Genomic DNA, 19,422 nt, shown 5'->3' on the forward strand with positions numbered 1-19,422 from the left:
GGATTTTATAAAATTACATGCCCCCCGTTCTCTGAAACCCATATGAAATAGTATAAGTTTCGGGGCGCCTGGGTGGCATAGCGGTTGAGAGTCTGCCTTCGGCTCAGGGCGTGATCCCGGCATTCCAGGATCGAGCCCCACATCAGGCTCCTCCGCTGGGAGCCTGCTTCTTCCTCTCCCACTCCCCCTGCTTGTGTTCCCTCTTTCGCTGGCTGTCTCTATATCTGTCCAATAAATAAATAAAATCTTAAAAAAAAAAAAGAAATACTATAAGTTTCAACTTGGCAGGTCTTAAGTTTCAACTTGGCAATAGACCTGTTTGTGATATTTCTAATATTTAGATCTTCCTCCATAAACTAGAGGTCAGCAAACTTTTTCTGCACGGGGCCGCAGTAAGTATTTTTGGGTTTGTGGCCCAAACTGCTGCTCTCTGCAGTTAAGCATGAAAACAGCCATAGACAATACATAAATGAAAGGGCTGGGTACCAATAAAACTTTATTTATAAAAGCAGGTGGTGCACAGGATTTGGCATGCCATTGAGGGATTGCCACCCCCGGCAAGCTGTGGTTTTCAAAGGATGGCCGTCAGACCAGCCACCTGGAACCTCAAACCAATATCACCCGGAAACCTGTTAGAAATGCAGGGTCTTAGGGCACCTGGGTGGCTCAGTGGGTTAAGCGTCTGCCTTTGGCTAAGGCAATGGGCTCCCAGGAAGTGGATTTGTCTCTAACACCTCATGTATCCTGAAGCCAGGCGTTTCTGGAATTCAGACTCGGGCCTTGTGATCAGAAGTGTCACATACCCAACCACACAGCAAATGTGTAGTTAGTGTTTGAAATAAAAGCCGGTTGAGAACGTATTGTCTGATTCCATTGATAGAAATGTCCCGCATAAGCAAATGCATACAGGCAGAAAATGGATGGGGGTGGTTGCTAATGGGCTCGAGGTTTCTTTTGGGGAGTGATGAAAATGTTTTGGAATTACACAGTGGTGATGTTTACACAAGTCTACGGAGTATACTAAAAACCACCAAATTGTAAAGTTTAGAAAGGTGAATTTTTTGGAATGTGAGTTATAGCTCAATAAAGCTGTTATTGAATAAAAGGAAATGGGTTGAGGCATTCAGGCTCATTCTTGAATTGCAGACCTACTGCCAGGAGGCCGACTGGGAAAGTCCCATCCTCTGGGCAGTTCCTTAGGGCCCCCTAATTGTGCTTGTCACCGGATTCCACTGTTGGTACTGGGTCTGGCCCATGGGCAGATAGCCTGGGGAGAGAGTGTGTTCTTCAGGGAGAAATCACTCCGGACAGCTGGGCGGCCCCTGGGCTGGGAGAGCCTCTTCCTGCAGGTTAGAGGAAGTGGGGGAGGCTGGGAGGCGAAGCTGGCAGGAACCCAGGCCTTGCTCCAAGAGCACGGGGAGCCATGGAAGGTATTAGAGCAGCTGGTGGTGGCAGGGGTCACTCCGGCAGCAGAAGGGCAAGTGAGTTCAGGTATGTGCAGAGGAATTAAGAAGCTAACAAGGTATGGATGGAGAATGTCTCTACATGGAGGTATGTTCACTGTTTTAAGGAATTTCACATCGTGTGTAGAAAAGTCCTTTGTGTTTAATAGAGAAGAAGGTATTTTTTTTTTAAGATTTTATGTGAGAGCGCACGAGTGGGTGGGGGGAGAGGGAGAAGGAGACACAGATTTGATCCCAGGACCCCAAGATCATGACCTGAGCCAAAGGCAGACGCTTAACCCACTGAGCCACCCAGGCACCCCAAGAAGAAGGTATTTTAAAAGTTAAGTCTCTTTGGGAGATATGGTGAACATCAAACAGCTCTGGGGGCGCCTGGGTGGTTCATTCGGTTAAGGGTCTGACTCATGATTTTGACTCAGGTTGTGATCTCAGGTGGTGAGATAGAGCCGTCCCCATGTTCGGCTCTGCACGGAGCATGGAGCTCTGGGCTAAGCTGCCTGAACTTTGGGGACCCAATTTCAGTAGTAGCATTTAAAGCCAGACCTGCCCTTGTAATTCAGCCCCAAGCTGTAGCTATTAATAAATAGTATTAATCACCACGAAACTGTAAGTCATCAAATGAATCATGTAATTTTGCACAGATTAATAACTTCAGGTTATGGGACTACTGCCAAATTGTACTCTAGAGTAAAAATAGGTTATGTGATCGAATAAATCTTCTCAATGTTTTGTTCTTAAAAATTTGTTGTTCTTGGGGTGTCTGGGTGGCTCAGTCAGTTAAGCGTCTGGCTTCGGCTCAGGTCATGATCCCAGGGTCTTGGGATCGAGTCCCACCCACATTGGGCTCCTTGCTCAGCAGGGAGTCTGCTTCTCCCTCGCTCTGCCTCTCCCCTGAACATGCTCTCTGTCTCTCTCTCTCTCTCTGTCTCTCAAGTAAATAAAATCTTTAAAAAAAAAAAGTGTTCTTAATTATTTTAAGATTGTATTCAAATTATCCTCCTAAGTAATGAGATTTTATATTTGTAGTTAGGACTTCAGTTGGTGTGAAGTATGTAGTGTGCCATAACAACTTCAGCATGCGGTACTTTTCTCAGAGGCAGGACCTGTAGGGCAGAGGATTTGAGGGGAGCAGAACTTATAATGAGCCGGGTCGGAAGTGTGGGGGCCACCACCACCACTCCTTGACTCTGCCATTTCCCAGTAAGACCTGGTTTCACATCTCCCCACCCCTCCCCCCAAAAAAGACTGATTACGTGATTACTACTTTTGAATCATGTTTCGGATTTTAATGGAGAAGTAACATTTAGGTTTTAGGTAAACGAGGCTAGTTACATTCTTTGTTTTCCCACTGATCTTTTTAGTTCAACTGTTCAAACCTTAAAGGGTCCTCGATTTCTAGTAAGAGAAGGGAACTTCTAAATTGGGATTCGTAAGCCTAGAAATCTTCCATTGTCTCTCCCATCCCCCAGGAATAATGTATTTGGACAAAAGTAATTGCATGAGCCCTTTCGTAGCTAGCTCAGGGAATTCCGAGCTCGAGCAGGGGAACAATGATGGAAAGCCAGAGGAACATTCTGGGTATTGGAATGCCAGCTAGCGGATCAATACCCCTGCTGTGCTTCTGTGATCCCAGCACACAAGAATTCTGCCCTTTTGAACTGTGCAGGGTCTTACTGCGCTGGCCCAGTCAGTGTGCCTGATTTTCCCTATTAGGACGCCTGCATTATGTTCAGAACCTGGGAAGTATAGGCAGAGACGTTCCAAGCCAAATGTTCCCAGAAGCCTCCTGTGGGGCACAGCATGGGCAGACACTCACCGGGACTACCACCTTCCCGAGGTTCTCAGGATTGCTTTCATGAAAGGAGTGTTTCGCTTCTTTTAGAGACGTATCTCTTTTTCAGATGTGATGGAGTAATGGCAGGAAAGATTTCTCCGGAGGAAAGTTCACTATGCTTACATAGACAGCTTTGGAAAAAGAAGCCCTTAATATCAGAATGCAACGGTTATGGAATAAGGTGTGCTTGGGATGGTTTTAAAGGACTCTAGAAACTCCAAGTTTTAAAAAAATTCTCTTTGCTCTGTACTGAAAAAAAGAAAGAAAGGAAGAAAGGAATCGTGGGGAATGTATCTTAAGCCCACTTTGTTCATGGGGTAATTGCCCGGTGGCTTTTTCTCCCTAGTAGAGACCATGTTCATGGTATAATTAATGCTTGCAACCGGAAAACAGTATTTGTACACATAATCCCATGACAGCATGAAATTTTAATTTAACTTTTGAAGCTTTTTGGTTCTCACAAAATGGTGAGACTCTTTTCAGCGTTCTGTTCCCATAAACTGGACTGGGGCTAAGAAATGGAAAGAGTTGGCATTTTAGAGACGGTTATGCTCGTTAGCTTCCAGTACTCTTCCTGTGTTTTATATCCACGCTGCTAAAATGCTACCTGGCCCAGCTCATTCTTCGGAAACTTAGGTGAAAGGACAGTCTGCACAGCCCTTGGGAGACAGGCATTCTGTAACATTTATTTTCTTTTAGATGCTGTGCTCACGCTGCGTGCGAGGTACTGTGAGCTCCGAGTGTGTGTGTGTGAGTGAGTGTGAGTGAGTGTGACAGTGAGAAAAAGGAAGGAGCAGCTTCACCCAGTCAGTACCCCTCCACCCCAAGCGTGCCAAACACCCGGAGGCCTTGAAAGGGCTGGGGGGTGGTGCTCAGTCTGCATTTCCATCGGAACCCCTGGTTGTGGTGTAAGCTCCCCTCGTGATTCCACCTTGTCCTTTGGCCTCTTGCAGCTGCACTGGTCCCCTTAGTGCGAGCTTCCCCCACTCGCAACTGCAGGGTTCCACCGGGATCGGCATCCACGCCGCACTGCCCAGCGCCTGATGCATTACAGGCACTCAGTGACCGCGCAATGCAACAGCTTCTGTCAAGTTCAAGGGTACGTGCTTTTTCTTCGGCATGTTGGGTTGTCAACATGGTCATCAGAGCCACCTCTTTCATGAGTAACCTAGCTTTCTGCATCAGTGCTACACTTGGGTGACCCATATGAAATAGTAATATTATGGTAGTATGAAATATTAGGAATAATACAAGTTTATTGTAACATCTAAGTGGTGTTCCACGTAACTTCTTGGATAGGTACCATTTTTTTAAATCTGTTTCGAAGAATGACTTTATTTTCAGCTCTTGATTCCTTAAACATCAACAGCAAGAAAAATCACTGTCTATGTATTCTCACCTTGCACAAGATGAGCAGGATTTGGGGAAACTTACCTAGAGGCTCAAATGCTTTTGAAAGGTGTGCAGTCCTGAAGCATACTGAGCCCTAGGGCCTCTATTGGGCCTTAAAACTCCAGTGAAAACGGATCCTTGGAAATGTTACAGCAGGTTTTGGGTAGATAGAGGAAAGGGGATGACTTCACATTTCCCCACACAGAATGGATTGCATCCCGGGCTACATATTTGAATCACCTGGGGAGTTTTGAAAACAGCTGATGCCCGGGGTACACCCCAGACCAGTGAAGTCAGGGTCACAGGGTGGGTGCAGGTATCAGTGATTTTATTTTATTTAAAGATTTTATTTATTTATTTGTCAGAGAAAGTGAGAGTGAGCACAAGCAGGGGGAGCGGCAGGCTGAGCAGGGAGCCTGATGCCGCTTGATCTCAGGACCCTGGGATCTTGACCCACGCGGAAGGCAGATGCTTCGCCGACTGAGCCACCCAGGTGTCCCGGTATCAGTGATTTTAAAGCTCACCAGGAGATTCAAATGTGTAAACAAGGTGGAGAATCTGTCTTACCTTTTTGCCTTAACTCGTGTTGGCAGGTTTATAACCAGGGACCAAGAGTTGTCTGCAGAGCTCGAGAAGAAAATTCAATGCCCCTGGCCAGAGGGCTCCCTGGGTGCCCCGCACAGGTGTGAACCCTGTGGGTTCCCTTTGGGCCAGGGCAGGGGAGCAGGGTCAAGCTGTGCCTCAGCTGGTGGCCCAGAGGATCACAAGACTGGTAAGGGGGCAGCCTTTGTGCTGAGGCTGGAGCGGAGGGATTTTAAAGCAGGAAAAGATTTGGGGTGATGAGCTGTGTTTTATGGGACACTGGCTCCCAGTTGTGGACCTGCCAGGAGCTAGGCTAAATGCTTTGCTGCAAGGATTCTCTGAGTGGGGTCTCAGAATCACTAGCGTCGGCCTCGTGCAGGAGCTTGTCACAGTGCAGGCTACCAGGCCCTGCCCCGGGGCCCGGCAAGCTATTCTAAGCCCGTCCATGCAATCCAGATTGTAGGCTGGTTTTGGGGAACCTCAGCTGTGTATGCTTTATCTTGTTGATGCCTTCTGTCTGCTCTAAGGAAGCACTTCCTACTTTTTACATGGTACAGCTGTTGGAAACGAAAGTTTGGGATCTAAGTTCAGAGTTACAAAGTTGGTGGATAGCAGAGCTGTGAACAGGGCTCGGCCTGGTGCCTGCGGCTCTGGAGGTAGGCTCCCGGACTCAGGGCTGCTCCTTTGAAAGCCCCTGAATCTGGGCTGTTCACCTTTATGCATCTGCTTCCAGAAGTGTATGGCTAGCAATTAGTGTTAATAGACGTTTAGCTTTTAAATAAGTGCTTATCTGGACTTTGGGGTGGGATGGGGAGGGGTTACTTTCTACTTTATACATGACTATAGTGCTTGGGTTTTTTTACAATCATGTCTGTGTATTTACATATACACAGACACATCTTTACAAGTGGCAAAGCAATACTTGTTTCCATTTGAACAGGTAAACAAAAAACCTGTAGAGTTATGTGGGAGTTAGGAAAGTGGATGCCAACTGCTCCTTGTGTCTGGACCTAGGACCCTCTTTGAGCAGTTTTCCCGTGTCTAAGGTTGGGAACCTAAAGGTGCTTTGTGTAGTGGGCTAGTGTGTTTTACACACGTTTCAGCGATCCGCGGGTGTTGCTGATGGTGGTAATACAAGCAACACGAGTCAGAGGCTCGTGACCCCACCTTTTGGGTGTCCTCACAGTAGGGGCTGTTGGTTTGGTGCAAAGGGCTGTGACGCGTGGATGGTGGCAGTGGCCGGAGGCATCCTTTGGCCATGGAATCCCAGGGATGCCCAGTGTCCATGATGGGGTAACAGGGCCACCATTTGTCCAGACAGCAGGTGGCTGCACACTCTTTGCTTCCCCTCCAGTCCTTAGGGGGACAACAACACATTGCGGGTTCTAGGGCTAAAAGATGGGGAGCCAGTCCTAGTACAGGAGACCTTTTTCATATGTGAAAACTGGGGCCAAGAATCTCAGGTTGAGAAATTGCCTTTGGCCGAAGATGAATCATAAAGATATTTTCTGAAGTTAGCATCTGAGATAGAAAGTATGATTCAGATGGGAAAGAGTGTGCACCTGCCCCAGCATCGTTACCAGAATGTGCTTATTACGACATTCTGATTGGGGCAGGTTAGTTACTGTGAATGTTTTCGGGGTGAGAAAACCAAGGACTCAGACCTAACACGATAGGATTCAGGTGTCAGGTTCTGTTGGGAGAACATTTCAGCCCAGTGTTGTTGAAAAGCACTAGTTACTGGCTTCAGAAAATCATCAGATATTTTCCCAGTGGCGTGTCCAGGTCCTTCTGAGGGTTTCGGATCTGAAAGAGGCAAGGTAGCCACTTTCTGCACTTGGTCAGGTGAGCATGACCTGGAAAGGGAATCTCAGATCCTGGGATTAGGAATGCTGTACCAGCCTACGTCTGTCTGAGGGCTCTTTTTAGAACCCTGCTGGCCACCTTTAATGAGAGTACACGAGCAAGCTGTCAGAGCTGGTGCTGGAGGCGGGCTCGGTAGTTAGCGAGCCCTTTAGTCAGAAGTGGGCACAGCTCGAGCCAGTGGGACCTCCCTAGCAAGCTGGAAGAGCCAGCAGGAGCCCGCGTGCCGAGCAGATGTGGGGCCATAAACCGTGCAGATTAGTGTGTGGTGGGGCCGTGAATCACCAGGCTCCACGGCTGGTCAGACGCTAACATGCGCATAGCGCTGTGGGGCCGGGTCGCCCACCACGAGCCAGTGTCACCCTGGCTTGCTGATTTATCACATGTTCGTTCCCCTGCCAAGGTCAAGACGTCCGATAGTCGATGTCTCTTGTTTTATGTTGAGGCCTTAGTAGAAACCCACCCGGTAATGGGTCAGAGGGAGGGTAAGGACTTACTGTCCTGCTTTCTGCAGCAGCAGGTGGCCAGATGTGACGGCTTTCGTGGGGCTGTGCATGTGCAGAGGAGAGAAGAGGGCATTGTCGGGACTACGAGGACCGGTTTCTTTCTACTTACTAACCAGTGTGTTCTGCTGTCATTCTGGCGGAGGAAACCTGCGGGCAATTCTTAGACTCTGTGCTATGCTAAAAAAGGACGCCTCTGAACAGGGCAGCCTTGGACAAAGCCTCACCTAGCACCCCTAACTGTCTGCAGGTGCCAGCAAGTTCTGCTGTGGCTGAGCTGGACCGCCGTCTGGGAGTGGCGTTCTGCTGCTAGCGGTTTCTCCGTGCCCTGTGGGCCACCCTCTGGCTTTCCCCGGAAGATCATGACTTGGCCTCTCCTCTGCAGGGCTGAGAATTCCATTCTCCGTTTTCCCAACCTTTCTGAAATTCCCCTCTCCTAGGTCAGAGTATTGGGTGATGATCTGCAAATTATTTTTGTTTCACTTTGTTGTGAACCTCTGTTCATTTTTCATCCCCCCCCCCCCGGCTGTGCCTCCCCAGGGACCTCCTTACAAACGTCCTAACTGAACATTTGCTTCCTGAGACCTTGAATACCAAGGATGACTTGCCGTGAAGAGTGTGCCCGCCCCATGCTCTTCTGGGTGTGATTATCGGAGCAGAGAACGGGAGAGAGCCAGGATGAGTTTGGTTGCGTAGACTAGCAGCCTCCTCGCAGACCTGTCTGTCGTCCTGGGGGTGGGGAGGCTGCTACACATGCCAGGAGGCCTATCTATCTGCCTCTTTCCTGCTGGCTTAATTCTCCAGCATGTTTCCCCCAGGGGATGTGAAAGGTGGCCCTGGGCTTTGTTCCACAGGCCTGCCTTCTGGAAGGAAGGGAATGCTTGGGCTCTGGCGAGCCTCACAGACGTTCTCCTCTTGACTGCAGCTGGGCGTGAGTTTGCCCCCCTAGATACCTGGCAGTGTCTGGAGATATTTTGGTTTTTGCTGTAGCTTGATGGGTAGGTGGCTCCTGGCATCTGGTGGATGGAGACCAGGGAGGCCCCTCAGCACCCTGCAGCGGACAGGACGCCCCAGCACAGAAAACGATCTGTCCCCCGTCCGCGGTGGCCTTGGAACCATCCCTGTTTGCAGGGACCGTGGTCCCTAGCACAGGTTTGGTGGTGTGCCCTTGTTGCTGGGAGTGGGGCCGAGGAAGCCAGAGAGCGATGGGAAAACCTGCAGGGGAGAGCTGCTTTCCTCAGGAGGAAGGAATGCTGGCGGACAAGGCGTCTTCCCGAGTTAGACGCCAGGTGTGGGCCCCTGGAGGCATGCGTCTCCTCTGCAGAGTAGTTATAGTGGCTGTTCCAACCATGCTTGCTGATGTGTTTGTGAGCCCTCGAGACATCTGGTTCTGAAAACCCAGCATTGACTGCTGTGGCCAGGATCTTAGAGGAGACCAGGGAAGGGTAGTTGAGCCTTTCCTGAAGTCCTGGGCTTGCTTCTTCCTGTGCTTGGGCATTCCTTCCAGACCCCTCTGTCAGCCTGCCTTCTGTTTGTGCAGACCTTTCCCTCCCTCTGTCACTGTCTCAGAGCTCCTTCTCTTTCCCTCCCCGGTAGGTCTCCTTTCTTAAGCTCACACCCCCTGCACGTCCTCGTGTCTTCTGTAGATTCTGACAAGTCACGGCAAGCAGGCACTTCCGGTTACACACCCTTGCGCGATGGAGAAAGTGCTGAAGTCCACAGAGACGACTGACGCTCCCCAAGGTCACACACTTGGTTTAGGACCCGATAATGTCTAACTGAACCTCAGGGCTCTAAAGTCTGTTTTGGGCTGTGTCTTTAAAAACAATTAATATGAATGATTCTAAAATTATTACTTCTAAGGAGTCCTAAAAACAAGGGCAGTGGATACTGATTTTTGAAATCCTTCAAGCCAGACTTTCAGAGATCAATACAAAATAAACGCGGACGTGTTTCCTTATCACATGGTATCTTTTCCAGTTAGAAATTTTGTGGGCTGCTGATGTGTAATTATAGGGGTAATACTTTTTTTAAGACTTTGTGACGAGCAGTTTTAGGTTTCTAATAAAATGGAGAGAAAAGTTGAGTGAATTCCCATGCCTCCTGTGCCCACACATGCGTAGCCTCCCCCACTGTCACTGGCACTTACCCACCGGAGTGGGGCTTTTGTTACAACGGATGGACCTGCACAGACCCCTCATCATCACCCAGAGCCCCTGGTTTACCTGCGCGTTCACTCTTTTGCACGTTCTGTGCATTTGGACAAAGTATGACGACCTGTACCCACCATGGTGGAATCCTGCAGGGTATTTCCAGTGCCCTGAAAATCCCTCCGCAACCTTCTCTGGCAGCCACTGATCCTTTTGCTGACCTCATAGTTTTGACTTTTCCAGAACGTCCTAGAGTTGGAATCCTACGGTGTGCAGCGTCTTCACGCTGGCTGCTTGTACTGAGCGGTCTGCATTAAGCTTCCTTCCTGTCTTTTCATGGTTGGAGAGTTCATTTCTCTTTAGTGCTAAAAACATGTGGAGCAGAAAATTTCATGTTACTACTTACGGAATGAAATTTTGAAATACATATATTTTTACTGTGACAGTTTGTTGCTCTCCTTCCTGGAGTGCTGCGTGGTTTCTCTGCTGTCTACAGTTGGTCCTGCACAGTATCTCTGAAAATAATGACTCCTCGATGGTATCACTTAGTGAGTGTTGTGTACCAGATTCCCTGCCAAGCGTAGGACCTGCGTTATCCACTTAATCCCCCAACAACCCTCAGTTAGGTACTGTTATTCCTATTTATACATAAGGAACCTGGAGATGAACCCATACATAGCTAATCCAAGACCATAAGCTAGTAGACGTAGGTGCACATCTCTCAGTCTCTCAATCCGGATCCTGGGTGCTTTGGACCCCATGCCAGCTCTGATCGTGGGTGTGTGTGAACGTTGTAGGGCTGGCGTTCTAGAGAGCAGGGCTCGGGCTGAAGATTCTCTGAGGATACGGTCTAGGCCACTTTCAAACCTTCTTGAGAGTTGCTCTCAGGATTGTACAAGGGTCACTCCAGAAAACACTCTTATGAATTCATTAGAGGTTTTAATCAACTATGTTTCTACCTCAGATGCAACGTCTGTTCCCATCCTTTCAGTCCAATGCTTTGAGTGTTCACTTAAAATCACCCCTTGTTTTAAAGGACCTCTGTCAACTCTGTTCTGGGGTACCTCATACCTCTCTGGGTTTGTTCTCTTGTCCGTGCTGGTTGCGCTCTGTCTGTTGTTATCTATCTTTATCTTCGTTCCTTGGGACCCTCTCTTCTGTGCATTCAGTCCTGTCTGGTCTCTAGGCACCTTCCAGGCACTCCTCCCCCTCAGCTCCACCTGTTCTGTCATTTCCTTTTGCGTTCTACCCACACACCATACCGTGGAGGGGGGCGGGGGTGGACTTAGCTGTGGTTAAATGCTTTGCATTCGTACATGTGGTAGATGACATTGCCTATGAAATCTGTTCTTTTTCTTTTTGGAGGATGTTCAGACGGTAGCTGTAAATGCCCACCTAGGAGGTGTCAGGGTTGGGGGGGTGGCAAGGGCTGGAGGTCCGGTTTGGTGGTACATTGCTGCTTAAAGGTGCTGGATTAGAGAAGATGGCCGAGGGATGGCAGAGAGGGGAGGGGAGGTGGTGAGGGAAGAAGGCAACAGATGGCAGAAGAACAGGTAATGAAGACTGGAGAAGTAGCCAAAGGAGAGCGGAAATGAGACATGAAGGACAGACTGTGGTCTAGCCTTTGTGTGTGAAGGGGTCCCAAAAGAACCTCTTCTCTGTGCGCTGCTGGGATCCTTCTACCTTGCCTTCCTTGGGATTCCTTGCCCCTGCAGATATGTTGGTGGTTTGCCTGAAACTGTCTTTGGAGCCTCTTTGGGGGAAGGATTAAGATGGGTATCCTACAGAAAGAAAAGGGAGTCCTGGGACGGAGGGGGCAGATATGCTGGAGGTTTTCCCACAATACAGCAGATATCCCCAAACACCTACATGCCATCAGCAGACATGCAGCAAACCCGTCCCTGCATTTCCTGCCCCACAGCCTGGTGAGGCCTGGGAGCCAGGCACTCCCTGCACCGCTGCCTCAGTGTGGGGCTGATGGGCAGGTAGCTTCGAGCTGGACTTGTTCACTTCAGGCAGCACCTGCCAGCACGCAGAACCAGGTGGCTGTGTTAGCAGGTGTGCTGCTCCTGTGTCCTCACTGGCCGGTCAAGGTCGTCTAGTCAAGGTCGGCTCTGCTCTGGAAAGTAGGTTTTATCCTGTTAACCCTGGAAGTAGCTTGCTGATGGGGAGAAACACAATAGCAGTATTTACTGTAAACATGGTGACCTAATATTTTTGTTTTAGAGCTGGGAGTCAGGAAATTTGACTTGAACTGCCATTTTTTTTTCTTGGCCTATAACCTGTGCTTTGCCTTGCTCTGAGGAGAAGGCCTGAAGCCAGTAGGGAGAAGGGGCAGGTTGTGTTTAGGCACACGTGGATGTGTGTGTGGCCCACGGTTTCTGAGAGTCCTGCCTCCCCCTTTCCTCCCCTGCCCCTTTCCCTCCTCCCCTTGGGTCCCACTTCTTCCATCCCCTGTATCTGTTTCTTGGCTGGTGAGTTCGGGTAAAATCCAGACGTTGTTGGCATGCATTTCCTCATCTGTCAGTGGGGCTGGGCAGCCCTACCTTGCAGCACTGCTCCTGGGATCGGAAGGCCTGACCGTGCTCAGCAGAGCGGGGCTGGGAATGACTGAGAAGGAACATCTGATGCTCTTCTGTCTGCCTCCCCTCGCTTCTCTCCTCTGCCCGCTGTCTGCTCCCTTTGTTCCTCCCTCCCTCCCCGCTCTCCCCCCTCCTGTTTTCTTTGACAGCTTTACGCAGGTGTCTGATTTCCCTACTATAAAATTCACCCATTCTGAGTGTGCATCTCAGGGACTTAGTGAACTCAGACTTCTGGATCCATCACCCAGTCCAATTTTTTGGACCATTTCCATCATCCCTAAAAGATCCTCTGTACCCTTTGTACCTCCCTGTTCCCACCTCAGCCTCGGGCAACCTCAAATCTTCTGTCTCGAACAGATTTGCCTATTTTGGGCATTTCCTATCAGTGGCAGTCGTGCCTGCCTCCTGCCTTCTGTATCTGGCTTCATTCATTCAGTAATACCTTGTACAAGTTCATCCCTACTGTCCTGTCTCAGTACTGCGTTCTTTTTCTTGCCAAGTACCGTTCCATTGTGTGGACAGACATTTGTGTGTCTGCTCACCAGCTGAGGGCCGTGCTCATGGTTGCCCGTGCTCTAGCGCACTGCCCTTGCACGTGGGTCCCCCCTAGTCCAGGCACTCGGGGAGCTGGCCAGGCTCTCCACAGAGACGGGAGGGGTCACTTAAGTCCACGGAAGAGCCATTCCATCATTCATAAGCAGGGATGGGGTTTTTTCTCATAATATATCAGGATTGTTAGAGAATCTAATAAACCAAATATCTGAAAAATGTGTCTCATGTCGTTTCTCGCTGACCTCAGGAAGTAACTCTAAATTCTTGTAATGTGGAGAAAAACCCCCAGCTTCATCAAACTGACAACTAAATGGAGAGCGGCTTCAGGAGGCATATTCTCTATGTACTTTCTTCTGAAAATGTGTGGTGTGCACATGTCTCGTCTTGCCCTCGTGAAAGCATGGAATGTGTAATGAACTTAGCAAGAAAATCCCTGTTGTGGTAGAGACGAGCTTTAGGTGTCTGTGTGAGGATGGGCTGCATCCTGAGACAGGTCTGAATTTTGGGTTGCTCTGTTTTCTTCGTGGTGTGCAGCTGACACGAGGTGGTTGGATGCTTACTGCCCTGTGCCCCTGCGGCTCTGGCTCCTTCCTCATGGGGTCCTGGATGCCGCAGGGTGCCCAAGTCCTCCTCGGCCCCGGGCTGGGGGGCGGGTGTCTTGCATAGGGCTCAGCCGTTGGTCCTCGCAGGCTGCTGGGTTGGGGGGGGGTCACCATTCAGCAGTGGAAGAGCTGGAGTTGACCTGTCCCTTGCACCCCTTAGGGAGTAGGGCATCGAGTAAGGGCAGGATTTCAGTACAGAGCGGGCTTCTTGCTGACCCCTGTGATAGCAGGCACTTCGGAAGCAGTTCGCGGTGACCAGTGTATCTTCCTGTAGGTCTGCAGATCTCAGCGGGAGCGTGAGGATTTACGAACCCCACAACATACATCAAGTCTTGACTACTGGGAGTCAAAGTAATGTGCACGAAAGCATCTAGAACAGCAAGCAGTGCATCATGATAGAGCCTTTGTTTCTTCTCAGGCTTCCAGTATAGCCATAAGCCCTCGACGGTTAAACAAGCCAGAAGGAAACAAAAGTCCTTAAGAGAATTTTAAGAGAACCTCCCCTCCATGCCCTGGTTAATTTGGAAAACATTTGCATACAGTGGTCAAAGGCGGGGGGCACCTTGTCCCGAACCAGTTTTGTCACGTGGGTGCCCGAGATGCAAATGATTAGCCTTCCATGGAAGGAAATCAGAAACCAGACAACAGGGCTGGATGCATTAAAACCGTGGCATCCTTTTCTTGACTGAAATTTCACCAGGTGTTTCTTGCTGTTGACAGACCTCATGGAGCGGTATCCAGTTACGTCGAGTATTATCTGTCACTTCCTATCTGGTGTACGGGGTCCTGGCAACCTGTGTGTGTGCCGTGTGTCCTGTGTGCCAAGAGGTGTTGGGTTTCCATATCAACGAGGTGGCATGGGGAAGAGGACGGTTTCCACTGGTCACCTGCGCTCTGGGCGTGGAATATTCGAGGGGTTGGTGGCCTTCTCTTGTCACCCACATTCCTTACCCATTTATTAGTATGGCTGGTCCTAAAGTTCAAGAGCTTTTTGGCACCCCCAGCCCTCCAGAAAACAAGTCACTGAGAGGTTTTGGAAAATGACAAGTGAAACTCTTTTTTTTTTTTTTTAAAGATTTTATTTATTTATTCATTCGACAGAGATAGAGACAGCCAGCGAGAGAGAGAACACAAGCAGGGGGAGTGGGAGAGGAAGAAGCAGGCTCATAGCGGAAGAGCCTGATGTGGGGCTCGATCCCATAACGCCGGGATCACGCGCTGAGCCAAAGGCAGACTCTTAACCGCTGTGCCACCCAGGTGCCCCAACAAGTGAAACTCTTCTTAGCAGCCTTATATAATATTTTTTTTAAGATTTATTTATTTGTTTGAGAGCATGAACAGGAGAGGGAGAGAGACTCTCAAGCTGACTTATTGCTGAGCTCCACGCTGAGCAGGGAGCCCAACATGGGGCTCGATCCGAAGACCCTGAGAGCACGACCTGAGCCANCCCATAACGCCGGGATCACGCCCTGAGCCAAAGGCAGACGCTTAACCACTGTGCCACCCAGGCGCCCCAACAAGTGAAACTCTTCTTAGCAGCCTTATATAATTTTTTTTTAAGATTTATTTATTTGTTTGAGAGCATGAACAGGAGAGGGAGAGAGACTCTCAAGCCGACTTAGTGCTGAGCTCCACGCTGAGCAGGGAGCCCAACATGGTGCTTGATCCGAGGACCCTGAGAGCACGACCTGAGCCAAAACCAAGAGTCGCACGCCCAACCCATTGCACCACCCAGGTGCCCCCCCTTATGTGATTCTTAACTGCTTAGAACCCAGCCATGAGGCCTCGCCAAGTCCTTTGAGAGGAATTTTTTTTTTCTTAAGCCTTGAAGGATTAGAGTTTAGTTGAATGGTTCGGTGGAGGTTTTGACCTGTGTATACATCTGTGAAACTCACCATGATCGAGGGAGGCACCATGATCGAGGGAGGCACAACAGCCGTCACCCCAGAGTGTCCTTCTGCTGCTTTGTCCTCTCTCCTTCCAGCCCCCCCACCCCCTCTGCAACCCCGACCTGCTGTCCCTCTGGGTCCGTGCGCATGGTCTGGAATCCCCTAGGAATGGAGGCCTGGAGGGGGCTGAGCGTGTGGGGCTGGCATCTCCCTCTCTGAATGACTGTTCCGCGGCTTGTCCGTGTTGTCGAATGCGGCCGGCACTCCTCTGTCTCGCTGAGTACTGTCGCGTCCGCAGTTCACCTGAGTTAGGTGCTGGTGGGCTGCTGTCTTTTTCTTACTATCAGAGGCTCATTTTCAGGAAATCACTGAAAGGAGAGCCAACAGGAGAACAGACCCTTTCCCTTGTCTGCGAATGTACCCCTCCAGGCTGATGGAGGCGGGGGCGGGGGTGGGGGAGTGAGGGGAGGAGGCTTGTGCCTTTTCTGACTCCTATATTTACATCCAGTGCCATGGAGCTCTAACTTCAACCTCGACTTGACTTCTCCAGTTGAGATAAGACCTATTTTCTACCAGATTTGAGGTCCTTGGAGGCCTTGGTTTTATCACCAGCAGGAGGACAGGGCAAGGTGGCAGGTGATCGGGTGTGATGGCAGTTTGGAAAGAGAACTCCGCTCTCCACGAAGCCTTGCACATCTTAATTTCCACGTACCACTTCTAAGCCCCCTTGCTATGCTAGTCTTTTAAAAATTGAAAGGACGTGTATTACTTTTATACAGAAAATCCGTCTCATCTTTTATACAGAAAATACTGTGAATTGAACTCCCATGTAGCGTTGATTTCTATTCTACATTCTTGTGCATAGGTTAGATTACAAAAAGTTTAATTTAACCTTGTGGTTAAAGTCTGTTGCTGCTGTTTCCACAGTTGCTAACTGAAAACAGATTCAGAGTTCTATGAAATTATTCAAACTGTGAATATCCTACATCAATTCAAGCTGCTATTTGAGGAGTTTATAGGAGGGTAAATGCTTGTAACTTAAAGTTGCATATGCAACGTAGAGAAAAAAAATTCAGTGTATCAAGATGTTAAATGTTTTTTAGTTAGGGAGTGTGGGTGAGTGTTTTCCACACACACACACCCCTACATACTTCTTTTTACTTTTATATAATGTCAAACTCTTTTGTGCTGAATGGTTATTTCTAAAAAAGAAAATTAATATTGTATACAACTTTGCAGAACTTGGCTTTTCCAACTAGGGTTCTTTGAAGATGGAAAGATTTATTTCTTTTAGAAATTTTTACAGGCTCACTGCAGTGAATATGGTAACATAGCACGTGTGCAGGGATTTTTATGATGCATAAAATCATGTATAAGTTATCGTACTGCCTCAGTGTGTCTCATGCCTTGTCCCTCTGGCTTATGTGATGACCTATGAAAGCCCCATGGAGTTTTCGATGCAGACCATCTTGAATCCCCAGGAAGAGCAAGAGGGGAGGGGACATGAGAGAATATCCTGGAGGTGATGGTGGAAGGAAAACAGTGCGTTGTTTCTTTGGTTTGCTGTGTGCCAGAAGGGAGATACTCGCTGCATCCTTCCTCACCCTGACGAGTCCTGGTCTGTATTCCCTGCTTCTTGTGCTGGGCGGCCACAAAAGTCGAGTCTGCGTTGTTGGACTCTTTCTGTCCAGCATTGCTGGGCACTCTCCAGCAGTCATTCAGATTGAGTAGTTCTGTGCAAACATGGTCAGTTTTCTCTACCAGGCTACAGAATGGGATCTTTATGTTCAAATATTCTGATGCTGTGTGGGGTGTGGGGTGTGGCATGTGGGTGTCTGTGTGCTTTGGTAATCTGGCAGCATGGGCAGTCTGTGTTGTCAGTTTCTCTTATTTATGACTTCCTGAAATTTCTTTCTTTCAGTTCCTCTTAAAGTTATGTAAATTTAGGGAGTTTGGACCATTTCCCTGTTAACCTATTCTACTTAGTGATACATTTTTTATTTAAACAAATTTCTGAGGGTCCATGTGGGACTTGGAGGGATTTCTCTGTAATATTCTTATTTTTCCTTTGAACCGTGCTAGGCACATGGCCTGTCCTAGGGTCCGCGTGAGAGAATTTACATGGCCTGTGCATAGTGTCTGGATGACTTTGAACCCTAAATCATAAACATGGTAGGCTCTTTAGAGTGAATCAGACGACCCCTCCCCACCTACTCTTCCTGAGTCTAAAGCTAGTGCCTGATTTGCTGGCCAAATGCCTATGGTTCAGGGTTTTCTAAGGGATCTCCTCCACTTACCCTCCCACCAAATGAAGGTAGTGGGAGCTGACGCGTTTCAGTCTGGCCCTTTGGTTAAGTGAACGTGCCTTGCCTCAGGAATGCTGTCTTGATTTCCTGTCATGGTGAGGGCAGGAGCATGGAGTCTGGTGGTCTCATCTGTCCCTCCCTCACCTTTCCCTTCCTTTCTTTTCCTGCTCCTTCCCTACTCCCTATCCTGGGAGTGGACTGGGGCTTATTTTGGGCGGGGAGGGAGAGAAAGCTTGAGGTCTGTCCCCAGTGCTTCTGTGACCTTTTCTGACCCCGTCCTGCCTGTCAGAGATGCAGAGTGCCATCCATCTGCCTGGTGGGGGCCCGTAACCCAGTGTGCCCTGAAGAATACCCGGGACCTGTTGTCCCCCATTCTCAGGAACACAGGAGCTCCTGGGGTCTCCAGACTGGAGAGGAGTGCTGGGCACGGGGCTGGTTTTGCATGGCCTGTGCACACACGGTACATTGTTGCTGTTTTTAATAAAAGTTGCATTTTGGGAACTGTTTGATATACAGAGAAGTTTCACAGCTGGCACGGAGCATTCCCATGTATCCTACACCCAGCTTCCTTGTTGCTAGCATCTTATGTTATGACAGTAAGTTTCCCTGGTCTATGAGCCGGTATTGGTAATGACCAACAGGCTCATACTTTATTCACATTTCCTTTGTTTCCCCCTGATGTCCTTTTCTGTCACAGGATTTCCTCCAAGGTGCCACATTATGTTCCATCCTCTTCTTGCCTTGGGCTCCTCTATGACGGTGACCAGGTCTCAGACTTCCCTTGTTTTGCTGACCCTGACCATTTTGAGCAGGGCTCGTTGGCTGTTTTACAGACTGCGCTGCTACTGGGATTTGTCTGATATTTTTGTTGTGGTTAAATCGAGGTTCTGGTCTTTTGGGAGGTTCTGGTCTTTTGGGAGGAAGAACACAGAGGTAAAGCACCATTCTTATTACACGTGATGTTTTTTACTTCGATTTTCCAAGTTTTCTTAATTCTAGAAATTAAGATTTTTCACAACTTTGGGTATTTTGACACTTTTAGGGGAGGGACATCAATGAAATTTCCTTCTGAAGCTTTTTGGCAAAGAAATTTTTTTTTTTTAAGATTGTATTTATTTGAGAGCAAGCGAGACGCAAGCGAGCTCGAGCGGGGGGTGGGGTGGGGCAGAGGGAGAGGGAGAAGCAGACTCCCCGCTGAGCAGGGAGTCCCATGTGGGGCTCGATTCCAGGACTCTGGGATCATGACCTGAGTCGAAGGCAGGTGCTTAACCAACTGAGCCACTCAGGCACCTGGCAAAGAAACTTTTCGTACTGGAGTTGTCTGGTTGGGTTGGTGGTGTGGGCTGAATGTTGTCCCCCAAAATTCATATATTAAAACCCTAATCCCCAGTCCCTCAAAACGTGACCATATTTGGAGACAAGGCCTTTAAAGAGGTAGCAAAAATAAATGAGGCTCTAGTCCAACATGATTGGTGTCTTAATATGAAGAGGAAGAGACAGCAAGCATTCTCTCACACACACAGAGGAAAGGCCATGTGTGAGGACATAGCCAAAAAGTGGCCGTCTTTAAGCCAAGGAGAGCGGCTTCGGGAGAACTCAGTCTTGCTGACCCCTTGATCTTGGACATCCAGCCTCCAGAAGTGTGCACAAATAAATTCCTATTATTTAAGCCCCCTTCCCCAATCTGTCGAGTTTGTTAGGGCA

General features: G+C 48.9%; 1 protein-coding gene across 1 annotated transcript in view; it reads left to right on the forward strand.

Annotated features, from left to right (window-relative positions):
• Positions 1–1,520: 1,520 nt before the first annotated feature.
• The window catches only part of SHROOM2 (shroom family member 2), a 152,929-nt gene continuing 135,027 nt past the window's right edge, over positions 1,521–19,422 (forward strand). Inside the window, exons 1-2 of the mRNA XM_034649886.1 lie at positions 1,521–1,551; positions 4,251–4,396. Coding sequence (XP_034505777.1) covers positions 1,536–1,551; positions 4,251–4,396 — 162 coding nt within the window. The 5' untranslated portion in view covers positions 1,521–1,535. The remainder of the gene's footprint in view (positions 1,552–4,250; positions 4,397–19,422) is intronic.

This window comes from Ailuropoda melanoleuca, chromosome X, assembly GCF_002007445.2.
Source record: "Ailuropoda melanoleuca isolate Jingjing chromosome X, ASM200744v2, whole genome shotgun sequence".
In the NCBI taxonomy this organism is placed as follows: domain Eukaryota; kingdom Metazoa; phylum Chordata; class Mammalia; order Carnivora; family Ursidae; genus Ailuropoda; species Ailuropoda melanoleuca.